This window comes from Bradysia coprophila, unplaced genomic scaffold (assembly GCF_014529535.1).
Source record: "Bradysia coprophila strain Holo2 unplaced genomic scaffold, BU_Bcop_v1 contig_138, whole genome shotgun sequence".
Taxonomy (NCBI): domain Eukaryota; kingdom Metazoa; phylum Arthropoda; class Insecta; order Diptera; family Sciaridae; genus Bradysia; species Bradysia coprophila.
This window is the reverse complement of record NW_023503409.1, coordinates 9760257-9774910: the sequence shown is the minus strand read 5'-3', so window position 1 is coordinate 9774910 and position 14654 is coordinate 9760257. Positions and strand designations below refer to the sequence as shown.

The 14654-nt window shown below is 36.5% G+C and overlaps 2 protein-coding genes and 1 long non-coding RNA gene across 5 annotated transcripts; 1 reads left to right on the top strand and 2 right to left on the bottom strand.

Moving 5' to 3' along the window:
* Positions 1-1704: 1704 nt before the first annotated feature.
* Positions 1705-3616, bottom strand: LOC119074024 (elastin-like). Of its 2 annotated transcripts, none has more exons than XM_037179963.1 (5): positions 3363-3616; positions 2940-3116; positions 2265-2868; positions 2093-2198; positions 1705-2030 (listed from the first exon to the last, which is right to left on the bottom strand). In XM_037179963.1, exons 1-5 carry the CDS (start codon positions 3390-3392, stop codon positions 1901-1903), a joined length of 1047 nt encoding a protein of 348 aa, XP_037035858.1. In that variant the 5' UTR covers positions 3393-3616; the 3' UTR covers positions 1705-1900. The 2 variants fall into 2 exon arrangements, with proteins under 2 accessions (XP_037035858.1, XP_037035859.1); XM_037179964.1 differs by having other exon boundaries at positions 1705-2027; positions 3363-3588.
* A 3742-nt stretch (positions 3617-7358) lies between these two features.
* On the top strand, positions 7359-11273 carry LOC119074051 (vacuolar membrane-associated protein iml1-like). Of its 2 annotated transcripts, none has more exons than XM_037179999.1 (2): positions 7359-7594; positions 8584-9203. In XM_037179999.1, the coding sequence occupies exons 1-2, from the start codon at positions 7577-7579 to the stop codon at positions 9073-9075; spliced, it is 510 nt and encodes a 169-aa protein (XP_037035894.1). In that variant the 5' UTR covers positions 7359-7576; the 3' UTR covers positions 9076-9203. The 2 variants fall into 2 exon arrangements, with proteins under 2 accessions (XP_037035894.1, XP_037035895.1); XM_037180000.1 differs by lacking the exon at positions 8584-9203 and adding an exon at positions 10763-11273 and having other exon boundaries at positions 7373-7594.
* On the bottom strand, positions 11165-13906 carry LOC119074062. Its single transcript, XR_005087130.1, has 2 exons — positions 13747-13906; positions 11165-11733 (listed from the first exon to the last, which is right to left on the bottom strand). It is a non-coding gene; the product is annotated as an uncharacterized LOC119074062 (long non-coding RNA).
* Positions 13907-14654: the final 748 nt, after the last annotated feature.

Genomic DNA, 14654 nt, shown 5'->3' with positions numbered 1-14654 from the left:
AAACGTTGCAAGTATAAGAGTATACCAACAAATTGCACCATTAATCTTCTCAAATTAGATTTGTGCGTCGGTCGGTCATGTCTGCCGTTTTTTGTTCTAAACTAAACCTCCTGTGGCCGATGTTAGATTGGATCAAAACTCTTAGGGCCAAGATATCTCATTTTTAAGCCACAATTTTGACTTTTATGCGTTTGATCAACGCACTTCAAGCAAAAGTGCTTCGAGTGATTTTGATTTGAAAACATTTATTCGTCAAACGATTACAAAAATTGTTAAAAAGCAACATTGAATCTAACTGACAAAAACGCAATAACTTGCGACATCACTGTGATGCAAGTTTTATCCTGCGACGAAAGATCTCACGAGAAGCACTCTCGTTGTACACGTCGGCAAACCTCTCGAACTCCCTACACGTCGCTGCGACTGGTTCATTATACCCGTAGCTGGTTCTATGCGAAGGAGGACGAAAGACGTTCGTTCGGCGAAAGCTGTATGAGTGGATCGGCCTATTGCGATACGAATCAAAGAGTTCAACCAGCGACGGTGCACGAACCCTACCAGTAGGCACGTCGTACATGAACATCACTCGGGCATTCCTACGTCTTTCGGAAAGTCGTTCCAAACCCAGGATTTTCCGTCGTTCGTCGTACGGTGGAAGCTCATATCTACGATTCCTTCGAACCGTGCGTCTAAGCGCATAGATCACAAAGCGCTTCTGGACCGACTCGATGTAGGTACTCATGTCGTTGCTGGATGGAGACCAAATCACTGAGGAATATTCAAGATTTGATCTGACATGAGCATTATAAATGATAAGTGACAGCTGCCAAATAAAGCATACTATGTATGAAAAACTTTCCCACGCTTTGTTACAGTATCCAGGCTCAGCACTCCATTTAAAGGACCACTTATGCTTGCAGTGCGTTGGTTAGATCAAATCTTATTTTTAGATTTTGGACACAAATCCTTGAGCGCGAAAGCACTGTTTTGTCGTTGTTTCCGATTGTCTTATTGTTCATGGTAAACAAAATCGTTGGTGGTGCAATCACAAAACAAAGGCCAAAGAAGGAATTCTGAAGAGTTAAAATAAGGGATCGTTTCCTAATGTCTTCGTTACTAACAAGTGTTCTGTAGTCATTTAACCGCCGTAATCATCGGCGCACAGATCTATACAGTAAGATTATGAGAGGAGAACATTTTGAATAATTTTTATCGGCTCAATTGTTTGATTGCTTTGCATCAAAGTAAGTAATTCTATATTTCAATGGGACAAATGACTTTGTGTGTGATGGGTGTAACAAACAATTGCTATTGTATTTTGCTTGTATTAAACGCACTTTAAGCATGAAAGTAAATGAGGTACTGAAAATTGACAGTGTGACAACTGAAAAACAATGTAAAAAACATTTTCATACAAAATAGTACTATATTTGGCAGTTGTCGGCTATGATCACTTTTGCTTGAAGTGCGTTGTTTTAGTCCAAAGGTAGTGAATGGTTTATAAGTAGCGCCATTGAAACTATATTATCCTATTCACTACTACATCGACTAATTGTAAACTCTGAGACTTACTCCTACGAGTACTTGAGGGAAGAATGACCAAAAAAAATGATACTTTTTCTTCTGTGACACCCTCTAGTGCATATGAAGTCACAACTGTTTGTTTACAATTACTTCTGAATTGAAAATTTCCGTCGGTAATGTTTTAAACTTTGGTTTATTTCTATCGTCTTGTCTTTTACATAATTCTACACAGTCAATCAATTAGATTAGATTAGATTAGATTAGAAGATTCACTTAATATACTAGCACTACTACAACGAAACATGGAACCTAAACTAAATTCAATTTAACTAAATTAAAATTCAACTAAAATCACATTCCTCAGTATATCAAAATACTAATGATGTGGAGAGCCATACTGGCTCGGTACTTCGTACGATGTGTGTGGAAGTTCATATGAATTATGCGGTACACTTGGACTGGAATATCCTCGATTGTAACTGCTGCCAGAAATTGGGACGAATCTGCTTTTTAAAAAGATCGTATTAGTTAACTGACGTCAGAATGTCGTTTTTTTTCTTTGACTTACTGGTAGACGGGTTCTTGGTGTGCTTCAGGAACAGCATACTGGTTGGATACGGTAGCACGAGAAGCAACTCCGTTCGTCAATGTGGAAAGGAATGGAGGTAGTGAGCCTAAACGGAATTCATTTAAATTTTCGAAACGAATTTCTCTGAATAACTCTGTTGCGAGAAACTAACCTTGAAAGATCGATTGGGCGCCGGTTAAGAGTCCTTGAACTGGGTTCGTCAAAGTTGCGAGTGCACCATTTAATAATCCAGAAGCACCAGTAGCAGCAACGTCAGTAGCACCGCGTGCAACACCAAGACCACTGCTTATTGCGCTTCCAAGTAATCCAGAACCAAGACCAGCTGATCCGAGTCCAGCACCTAGTAAACCTGCACCAGTACCAAATGCACCAGCACCAAGACCAGCAGCTCCAGCACCGAGTCCAGCAGCTCCAACGCCGAGTCCAGCAGCTCCAGCACCGAGTCCAGCAGCTCCAGCTCCAACTCCAGCGGCACTTCCAGCTTTCAAACCAGCTCCGAAACCAAGGGCACCAGCGCCTAATGTTGCAATTGGATCTTTGAATGGGATTGGCAACGGTAATTTAACTGGAACTGGAATTGGAATGCCGACTGGAATCAGAATCGGCTTCTTCAATGAACCGACAACATGGGCTACTTTAGCGACTTTCAAAGCTTTTGCAGCTGCTAGAGCTCCCGCTTTTAGGACAACAGTTTTCTTGGCAACTTTAAACGGAGCTGTTAGTACGGCGAGTGTAGCTGCCTTCTTTGCCTTGATCTATATAGTTAATCAAAATGAGAGAGTGTTGTAGAGTGTGTCGTATGGCAAAAATATATTAAAAATCTTACGGCTGCAACCGCTTGAGCAAATGCGAATGCTTTCTTGGCCTTAATTTCCTTAGCAACAGCAATCTTAGCTGCTACATGGGGTGCAGCTACAGCCACTGTTTTCGCTTTCAATAAACCAATCTTTGCCTTCAGCAGTGCAGTTCCTTCAACATTGTGGTTGACGACCACCGTCAAGATCTGGAAAATGGTTTCCGTTGTTAATGAAAGGAATTAGATAGATCGATGGTTTTTGAGCACTATATCGCTTCACTACAACACTTGTCACTTCAACAGAGTTTGAATTAAATTTATTGAAAGAAAGTTCAAAAAATCAGTTCATTGACTCTTTCACGACATCGGAAATATCTCCATCAGGGTTGTAAATTATCGAACACAAACTCTGACAAAGCCTTATCTGACCAAAAAAATAAAAATTCAAATTACCAAAACGAAAAGTAGCGATTTGAAATGCATCTTTGGAAACGAGTAAATTTCACTCTAAACCACACAAAAATCGAAATTAAAAAAGTCTTCAGAGAAATTATTCCACACTCAGGTCGGTAATCCAAATGACTCTGTTCGTGTACTCCAAATGAGGTGTATTGTTAAACTAATTAAAATGATATCAGGTCAAAACTTTATATACCCTGGCCACAGTGCACCTTCTTCAACACAAAATTTACACGATATTTTTCCACCGACGGTACATCCTCATAGTCAAATGCATTCAACACGCACATACCATCACCCATCTAACACCTTTCATTTTAACTCGTTGACAATTTCACCAGAAAATTAAAAATATGTTGGAGCGTAAGCCCCGAAGGGCATTTTTCGTAAATCTTTATTATGAAAAGTGAATTCAAATGCGTAGCCGGTTTAACAAACATAACAACTGAATTTGCTTATGTGATGCATTAAGAGTGTTGATATGTAATTACCGAAACACGGATTATGTGAAATTCTGCAATTGTAGATATATATGAATTTTGGTTGGCCCTTAGCGTGAATGGAAAGAAATTTTTTGTTGGTAATAATTGCAGAGACGTTTGAAGGTTGCTCATTTTGCGAATACCTCAACGGTTACATAAGTTTTTTGATAATCAAAAATGTGATTTCCAAATTGCTAGTTTATTAAAATCGTGTCGATGTGATAACATCAGGTGGGGAAGGAGTAGATGTGGCTTTAGTAACCAAAAGTCTTTTCATTAATTTGATTCTATCTTAATGTTTCGGTCAAATATTTTCTCTGTTCTCAAACCGAAACGAAGACTGTGTTCCATTTGTTAGCAAACTTTTCGACAAATCGCTCACTCCATTAAAATTCTATCTCGCCGTCTTGTAAAAGAATTTCGATGAAAATTTTTAAGACTGAGAGCGCTGGCAAATTTCAAAAGAAATTTCAGCAAAACACCAAAACGTTTCTTGTGTTCACAATAGTTTCGTTTTTGCGACATATAAAATCACGGAATTCGCACAGCAATTATCGTAGTTGAATGAGTGTATGAGTACTGTGTACATACATTGTGTGTGGTACATTAAACAGTTACTGTTATTCAAACAGATAACATACAATTGTGAGTGTGTTTTACTAATTAACAGAAATATTTTTTGTCATCCGGCTGTTTATGCAGTCAATTAATTTCTTCAAACCAATAAAACGTTTATTTTTTCTTTTCTGATCTAAATCTTGAACAGGCTACAAACAAATGCAGCACTCAGGCTGAGTGACTCAGCAGTAAAGTTGTCGGGTCAATTACTACTTTTGTTAACAATTTACAAGTGATTGGAGCGAAATCTTCTACTTCATTCCTGTTAAGTTGTCTAATGCTACATGAAAATGTCGCATTAGATAGAGCTCGCCATTATGTTTTCTCGTCTTTGTTTTAATAACATATCGCAGCTACGATAACTTTCAACATATAAAAGAGCACTTTGTTACCAGGGACAACATTCCTTTTTTTCTTCTGGGACATAGTGCGTTTGGTAGATATCAGTTCTTTGAGTACCAATCACGCATCCCTTGGTCCCACGTCTGCATTTATTGGTGCAGCAAGTATCTAGGGTTCCGGGAGTTCATACAACTCATAAGAAATAGTGTAATATTGAAGGTAGACATGCAGGAGTAATTGTTGTCTTCCTTTGATACTGAACTGAACTAACGATAGCTAGACATTTGGAGTGATTATTTGAATACACGGCACCTAATGTACTAATTGCTGTCCCGTTTCCATTACTTTTTAATTTTTTGTGAACCAGCGGAACCACAGGCTTCATTGGAACCATCCATGTCACTATGCTACCATTTGTGTGCAACACCTATGTTGCATTATGATCGGGCTGCAAAATCTGCTTGATAACAGTTTTATTCTATTTACTGATATTTTAACCTGTTACAGGCAGCTGACATCTGTTATCGACAACGACAGCAAGATTAAATGACAAGCTCTGACGGATGAGGTCTTATAATACCAAAAAGCATGTTCAAAACAAATGAAGTAAAAGACTTCTGAAATCAATCTCTGAAAATCTTCGATCAAATGAAGTAATAGTTTGAACAGTAAAACTGGAAACATGCTTGCCGTCTGTCACAGGTTAAGCGATACGATGCAAGTACGTTTTTTACATATAACTAAAAAAAATTTGACATCCGAATGCAAATAATTCAATCGATTCACGCGAACCACTTTTTTTGCGGAAATACAATTTGCATATTTGCAAACACACGAGAAAACAAATCAGATTAAAAATTCAGCCAAATTAATCAATTTTTTTTTGTGAATGACATTGTTGGGAGACGTTGACCTATGTTTAGAAATAACATCGAAATTGAACTTGAATCTGGGAAATTTTCCACACTAGACGTTAAACATGACAACATATAGAATCCGAGTGAATAATTGAAAAGTTACTCAATCAAGTGCTGAAATGCATAAAATCAACAGAAATGCGATCTTAGTTGCAATATAATCGTTTACATTTAACATTCTATATGCGATGTTCGCACAGCAAATCATTTTTAGTGAGAATAAGCATCAAAATATTTGTTTTGGGTGGTTCAAGAAACAGTTTTTGTTTTACGTAAGGCCCATAAGTTGCACATTTCTGCGAATACCTAGCATTACCTATTACAAGCTACTACAAAAATGTTATGTTCACATTGGTGATAGGGGAAAAATTTCAGAAGATAACTAAGTCATAGGCCACGACGTATGGAACGCTAATCGCTTACGTTCCAAATTTCATTGAAATTAACAATGTTGTGTATAACGTTCGTTGTACATTCTTCTTTTCAGCTAACTTGGTGCCACCTTTTGTGTGGGTCAGATCCCTTGACTGACTGATTTTCTCAAAACATTTTTGAAAGAGTTACAAAAATATCAAACATAAAATGGTCGTGCTTACAATTGCAGCCCTCGCTCCGCTCTCACTTCTCAAAATGATATTTTTTACTTTCAGAGAAATTAAGATTTTTTTTTCTACCTTGGTGTATATTTCGAGAATAACTTCGTATGTACAATTGTATATAACGAGCGCCAGCGAGTGTATATACAATTGTACATAAGAAGTGATTCGACACCAATTGCATCTCGTTATGTGATGTGTTGGCGTAGTGGTCACCATGTTTGGTTGATATGCTGCTGGTCCCGTGTTCGCTTCTGCCGTTCGGCGTTTTTTTTTTTTCAAATATGTAGATGGAAAGTAAATTTACCCTAGGTGGGTTATGTGTGAATTATCCAATCGTATAGGCTGTGGTTATGTATGTGTTTGTGTTTATATGCAGAAACGCGTAATGTATTAAATATCAGCTTGCAGGAGATAAACGAGCTTAACCCAAGGAACATTTTCAAAAATTTAAGTTTTTTGGTCATTTATGCATTTTTAATCATTATTGAACATTTTGGTGTGATTTTCAACTGTATGACCCTGACTTTCAGTCAAGGGAACAATGAACTTCAGGAAAAGTTCACAGAAAAATGATGCATAAGCGTGGAGAAAATAGCTATTCTGTGTCCTATGATACGTTGGGTTCCATATCCCTAATGTAGAAAAACAACTCCAACCATCATAAAACGGTATTACCAGGATATGATAAGGAGTTAACTAAAATTTAAATTAACAAAATCTGATGACTTTATGACGACCATCCAAACATTTCCATAATTATTACAATTCCGAGAATTTGCTGCCATATACTATTGACCCTCCGATAATTACTGGCCAAATGCATCCGAAAAACAATGCAGATTTCGATTCATTTCAATGAGTGGTATTGTATTTTGCAATTGATTGCTAACTAACATTACCGTCGACAATTAGCACTCAGACGAAAGAAATTAAATGAATCACCCTATTGAGTAAAAATGCCATCAAAAATTCGAAAGAATCATCTTCGTTTCTTTTAATCAGCGCGAAAATTGTGTTAAATTCCGAATTACTATAAATCTGTTTGCTTGACCAGATTTTCGCAGTACAGTACGAATCGTCGCCAAGATCATTTGTTTGCGAAACCTTTTCTTCTGAGCTTGAAATTAAGTCGTACAAAATTAAAAGTGGCACCCGGGTATAACGAAAAGAACTTGGTCAGAATTGTGATTTAAACGAATTATCGTTGAAACTTTTTGAATATTAATTACCGAAATAAGTGAAACGAAACCATGTCTGTGATACTTAAAGTGAGTAAAGGTCGATATAGTTTGCTAGTTCTTGTGTACAGTTTCAATTTTCAACGAGTTTTTTTTTAAGGAAATCAGAATCCTTTTTCATGTCGAACTTTGTACATAAAAGCATCACCTGCAACAATCGCGGTTCCGTTCCATCATTTAAATACTCAGGCGATATTTCAATTCTCATACCATCACGTTGCATTAAATTACTTGCAAAAATCTCATTCTCCTCGGCACGTTTACTACTTATTAATAGACGAGTGTAAATATTTGAACGGTGTGAATTGTTTGATTGGCCGATGTAAACGACTGGCCGCTAATTTTTTTCTAATTAATTTCCATTTATGCCCATTCAATAGCGTTTCATTATTGCTAATTAGAACTATATGCGAAAATCCACTTATATCCAACAAAATCAAGTGACCGTAAAGCGGTCTGGCGATCTATCTTATTGGTTTCCAGATCTTGAATTGAGCCCCACAAAAAATTATCAAATTTAATGCGCATTCACTCTCAGTTGTTTATGTTTACAAATTCATGCAAACACCGAGAACTGTATTCAAAATGTGTTGGTTTTATCGGTGTACTTGCGTAACGGGCAGAGGTCATAGATTTTCAATCGGAAGACGTAAAACGTGTTATTTTGTCTAAATGTTTTTGCGCGAATATCATTTTCTCAACAAAGTAAGTTCAGGACCAGAATGGCTCTATGGGCATTCGGGCGATGCAGGAAGGGCGTCTTAATTTTTTATATGAACACCAATAAAGGGCTTTTGGGTAGCCTGTCCGGCCCTGAATTACTTACTTAGTCCCTACTCTGTTCTTCAATGGCTAACTTCTAGACCAGTTTCATATTTTGAGAGCTCAAACTTATCCGTTGCAAATATAAAGAAGCAAGCTCTTTCCACGTTGTTTTTATTATGGTCGATATAGAGATCATGCAGCACTGTGATCCCTTCTCCCTCCCTTATTTATGTAAATTTATCATTTTATTGCAGATCAAGATACTAATATTCCTCATCTCAATATCATATTTCCTCACAATCCTGGAAGGAAAAACAATCAATTCTAACATAAACATCCTAACCGATCATCAAAATCATTCCGGCCATTCAATTGCCGATCAAGTTGAAATAATTTTCCCGAATCTGCACGAATCGCTCCCTACCAAACAACAAACCAGACTAAAGAAGGATCCGAAATTTCTGTCAGAGCAAGTGGAAGTGTTTAGTAAGAAAAATCAAACGTACAAATCAATCCCGGGACAGACGGATGGCGAAGCGGTTGATGGAAAGCCTATGAAATTTGTATCGTCTCGCCCATTGTTTGTGTATAGAAATGAAGCACGAAAAAAGCAGCAGCAGCAACAGCAACACTACGGAAACGAAATTGTTTACTCAGACAGAGATCACTCATATCCATACCCATATCCTTTCTCGTATTACACAAGTCATGGAGTATTTCATTACCATCCCTATGGTCGATATTAAGATGTATATAAAAGGTTCGTTAGCTGCCTCTACTATTATAGCATGTCGATATTGTGGTGATGGTTGATTACTATCTGACGGGACATATCCGTAATAAATCTCTTGATATCAATCTTACCATTTCAGATGTTATACTTAGTTGTGTTAGTAAATTGGACCAATTTCCAAACGAAAGTAGCCGTAGATTGTGTAGTAATAAATAGTAGCAACCAATTAACCGATGATCCACCCCTATTGCCAACTGTTGATAGCGAGCTAAACAACAACCAGTCACTAAAAAGGCAAAAGCGAATTCTTGTCTTTCGACCCCTTTTAGTCTACAAGCAACAGCAAAAAGAGAAACAAGAGATGAGAGATAAATGGAAGGCCGAACAGGAACTTCATCATCAGCAGCAGCAACAATACCAGTCCAACTATGAACAACAGTATTACCAGCAATACCTTCAAAACTATTACAATCAGTTCCCATCGTCCAACGGATATTATCAAACATACAGTCAGCCAAGTAATGCATATGTCGAGCCACAGAACACTGATCAACAATCGAACTATTGGAACGCCGTCAACGAACAGTATTACAGTGATCCATATCAACACACTGACAACTACTATCACTTATCATCAAATGTGGTAGCGCCAAATCCAAGCCAGTATCACGATTCGTGGACGTCATCCGTTTATTATTACGAATAAAATGTTAAGTTAAAGTGTTCACCTCCTAGGTAGTTAATTGATTGAATTTTGATTTCATTCTTTCCTCCTCTACCTTCTTTCAATTTATTTTTTTCAATCTTCTTCCTGACCTCAGAAATAGTGGATAAGCTAAGACTAATGCGGTTGTATATACAGCGAAAAGCATGTTAAACAAAATGAAGTAAAAGATTGTAAATTTTCTATTGAAAACACTTAGATCGAGTGAAGTAATAGATCTGATTGTAGAACTACCGATAAGTGAGAGCCGTTTGTGAAAGGTTAAATGGATTCTTCTTCGAGATCCCTGGTAAAAAGGGTAGATGAACACTGAGTCGTTAGTAGTTAGTAGTAATCTTTAATCTTTCACTTTTCGACGTGTAATTTGCTGACTAGCACTGGAATTGACAGCTGTCTTTAACAAATGAAGGACACACATCTGTGAAGGGCCAATGCAACAACTATTTATGCCGAAAACTCTTTTAAATTCCTGTGAAGAAATACTCTTTTTTGACTACTTTTTGAGAAATAATAATTTAACTTGTGACTATTGTTCCGCACTTAAAAATCAAATAAAAATGTGTGAATCAAAATCTAAAATGACACGTTGATGTTTCGATATTTATCATTGCGTAACTATGAACTTCTTAGAGGTACACCGGCAGTGCAACAAAGATACATTATAGGAATACATATTTCGAGTGCCTCCTTGCTGCTTTTGTTTATACCCGTATCACCTTCTCACCTTCTTCATTGCATGTTCTCTTCTGGTATAGTTTCGCTAATTCTTCATTTGTTCAGCATTTTTTGTCAGAGATGCGGGAACGTTACAAAAATATTTTTTTTAGAGAAATACGCTGTAGAGTGAATGAGTTGTTTAGTCTTTCAAATATCAAAAAAAAATATTTTTGTCGTCCTTGTCTCAATGACATCAACGCAAACCTCTCATACTTCTATGTTAACCTAAGCTAACCTAATCTTTCCACTACATTTTCAGACTTGTATTGCTTCGTTTCTTCTACTCCTATGTGTGGTCGCTATCCGTTCCGACAATGCAAACCCAATTTCATTGTCCAACAATAAATTAATCGATGCTAGTGCAAATGCAGGCTCCCCAGCATTGATCCGTAAAAAACGGGTCCTCACTTTCCGGCCACTATTCGTCTACCGTCAAGAACAAATCAAAAAGATTCGTTTAAGGGAGGATCAAGCACAAAACGCCAACTACGGATCGCAGGAACAGTATCAGCCCACAGATCAGCATTCAGCCAACTATCCGAATACCAATTCAGCACCGACAGATGTCCATCACCATCATCATCACCACCACCACCATCACTATCCTCAACAAATTGATCGGACCTATGAATCGAGATATCAATGAAAAGACAATGCAACGTTGGATTAAGTTTCTTTTTATGTACGAAAGTAATAATGTGCTTCATGGTATTTATATAAATAAAAAAAAAGGTAAAAAATAATCTAAATCTTAATATTAAGTAACAAAATTACCACCTTGACCGATCCAACTCAAAACTATGTGTATCAACAAACAAGTCCAATATAACAACAATAAGCAAAAAAAGGAAAACATTCACACAACACCGCTAATTGTCTAATGATATTTCAATTCAATCTCTTCTCATCGCTTCAGGTTCTGTATTTCTCTAGTGTCTGTTGCCGATAAACGAATAGCGGTCGAAAGTAAATGGCTCGCTTGGGTCGCTGATAATACGGCGCAGCTGTTGGACTGTTCTGAATTTCAAATAGATTGTCGACTTTTTGTAGATTTTCTTTATCGAATCGGTACAGATTGTGAATGAAGTCATGATATTGTCTGGACTGTAGATTTCTTTTGTCGGTCAGTGCAGAACGATCGGTAAACGTTGGTTCGGCGGGGATATTCAGGTAAGCATCCTCGGACCGGTAGCCATTTACAAATGCAATAGTGATTGTTATAAGGATGACCTGGAAAAATAAGAAGAAAAAATTTAATTCTGTGGAGCAGGCAAGCAGATTTCTTTGTAAATTAAGTTTTGAAAGATTGACGCTCGCTCGAACTGTAATTGATTGAATATCGGTTCAGTATGTAAGCTATAATCTCATTTCTATTTTTTTTTCTTAATCTATTGGAAGAGGCAAGCGAATCGCTGTTATAAATTCCAAAAATCTATTACTTCAACATACACTTTCTATGTCTTGATGTACTACAGCCAGACCACGTCCGTGCATATTTTTATCATCGTTGTCAATAACAAATGAGTAGTCGCATCATACATACATTTCCTATTTGCGTAGCACTTTGAAATGAAATTTACGTGGGACAAGTTTCAAGAAACAGTCAAAGTACAGAAGAACGAATTTCGTTGTTTCAGACACCACAACATGTGTTGTCAGTCTCCGGAGATTTTTGCAATATGTCCCTAAGTGATTGATGAAACATGGTGAGTGCAAAACATCCAATTAGACATGAGTTAGAAAATTGACCAATCGATTACGCACGCAAAACGAACATTTACGCGATGCGATTTAAAGTTATAATTACTCATTAGATGTACGTAACGTGTATTTGGAGTGAAATTATCATTGATGAGAACCGTGCCAACGAAAACATTGTCAGTAAATTACTTAGTGTTCAAGAGAATTCATTCAGAGGAAAATCTACTTGAATGATTACTAAAGAAATAAGTTAAATCAACGCCCTTCAAGCAAAAGTGATCGTAGCCAACAGCTGCCAAATATAGTACTATTTTGTATGAAATGTTTTTTTTTACAGTGTTTTACGGTGATATGACACACTGTCAAGTTTCAGTACTCTATTCAGAATACCACTCATGCTTGAAGGGCGTTGGTTGAATAGAATACAATCGTAGACAAATATCATAGTAAATATCCATTTAGTAGATGATGTATCTAGTACTTCCGACGTTATTTTTTAATATGATGCCGGAGGTGTATAGCTATCGTTTGCCTTAATTTTCGCAATCCACGATACTATACGTTTGGACGCAATAATGAGATTAAAAATCACACAAAGCGTAAACGACTATTATCTACCAAGGATTTTTTTCGTGACACGCAAGGTTTTTTGTACAGGATGTTCGTGGAGTGCATGTGACAGAGTTTTCGACAGTCTTCTGTTATGAAGCGAGTATATTGAAATTTCAACTGATACTACGAACAACAAGTATAACTTGGTAAAAACAATAAATCTGTGTCTTCCTTCTTCTGTTTAAATACGATCGATTACAAAATCTTTTACTTCATTAGTTTCAACATTTTGTTTTACTGCCGTATAAGACAACACTGCCCAGAGTTCAGCACTTTTTATTGTTATCGTTGACGATAGCAAATATCTAGTTGATAATGACAGGCTCTTGAAAATCAATATAAAAGTTTAGACCGAAAAGTTACGATCATTGTGAACATAACAAATGACTCATTCAAAGCTTTTGAAATTAGTAAAATTACACCATTTTCAAGTGAAATATTTTCCATTTTAATAAGAAAAGTGGTCGGTAGGTATGTGGGTCACGATGCGAACATTAAATAACAGCACATGTGATGAGCAACTATCGAGGCAAGTTACTATAGCAGCGGCTCAAGTAACTATGATGAGTTAATTGTTATAGCATTGACGAAAGCTAACAACATATCAAACGAATGAAATGTTGTGTAGAAATAGCAAAACTTCAAAATCAATCACTTCACTTAAAATCAATTTGAATAAAATTGTAAACCGAATTTGATTACATATTCACTGGTTGAATGTTACAATAAATGCGAAAAGAAAGCGAAAACAACAAAATTATAACTTCAAATATTTTGGCTCGACACACTCATTATTGTATGAATCACCTGTTATGTGTAGTACTCCTCTTTAGCACATGTTTGCAGAAAAATAAAAACAAGCGAAAATAGGTAAATATTTTGCATTCAATTCAATTTGAGTGTTAAACATGCACCGAATATTTGACTCACTTTAAATATCACGTCCATAACGATATATGAGTGGAGATGTCTTTGGAAATTATTACTTTAAATCTCGTGGTTTTTTTATCTCTTTATTGATTCGATCTGCTTAAAAATCAATGAACCGATCTCGACAAATTGTTGTGTAAAACTGCCGCATTGGATATGATGTTTACAAATTTATAGAAAATATTTTCTCAGCGAAAAAGATTTTTTTTTTTCATTTTGTTTATTTCAGATAAGAAGATCTTTTCCACTTGAAGACGCTGGGCTGACAATTGTTTGATTTGTTTGGTATATTCTATAGTATTAACTCAATATTGATTTAAAAATAAAATAAATTTTTTTCGGAATCAAGGTGATGTAAGTTCTGTATAAAAAGCGAACGATCCATAAACTCGTTCATTACGTTTTCAGGCAAAAAAAAATTATTTCATAAATCTGCAACAGAATTAATTAGATGACACCGATGGATTAAATTGGGAATGTGTGGTAATAAAAGTGGAAATTCGATTTTTTTTTGTGGTTACTTCTCGCAGAATGTTGAGCCCAAGTGGTTTAATGGTCTGGGAGCAATGTGTGTCTCGTTATATAATTTCTGAAAAGACGAGTTTTATGATCGAATAATCGTAGATCGTTTTTATATGCTATAGAAGACAGAACAGTATCTGACACATTTTATGTTCCCTGAACTTTATTGCATCGATTAACATTTTTATCTACCTAGGTGAAATAATAGCAGTGAAAAAGTGCTATTATTTCGCCGTCGGTAGATAAAATAGCGTATTCACCTCTGTCCAAATGTTTATTTAGACACTTGGGGTTATACCATTCGCCTTCGGCTCATGCAATAACTCCCCAAGTGTCTAAATAAACATGTGGACAGAGGTGAATAATCTACTATTAACGGCTGGATG

Excerpts from the sequence above, each read along its gene's own strand:
- LOC119074024 (XM_037179963.1), bottom strand. The coding sequence starts at position 3,392 with ATGCATTTCAAATCGCTACTTTTCGTTTTG. Across the intron at positions 2,199-2,264 it reads CGCCCAATCGATCTTTCAAG|GCTCACTACCTCCATTCCTT; the intron begins GTTAGTTTCTCG and ends AATTCCGTTTAG. Across the intron at positions 2,031-2,092 it reads CACCAAGAACCCGTCTACCA|CAGATTCGTCCCAATTTCTG; the intron begins GTAAGTCAAAGA and ends CTTTTTAAAAAG.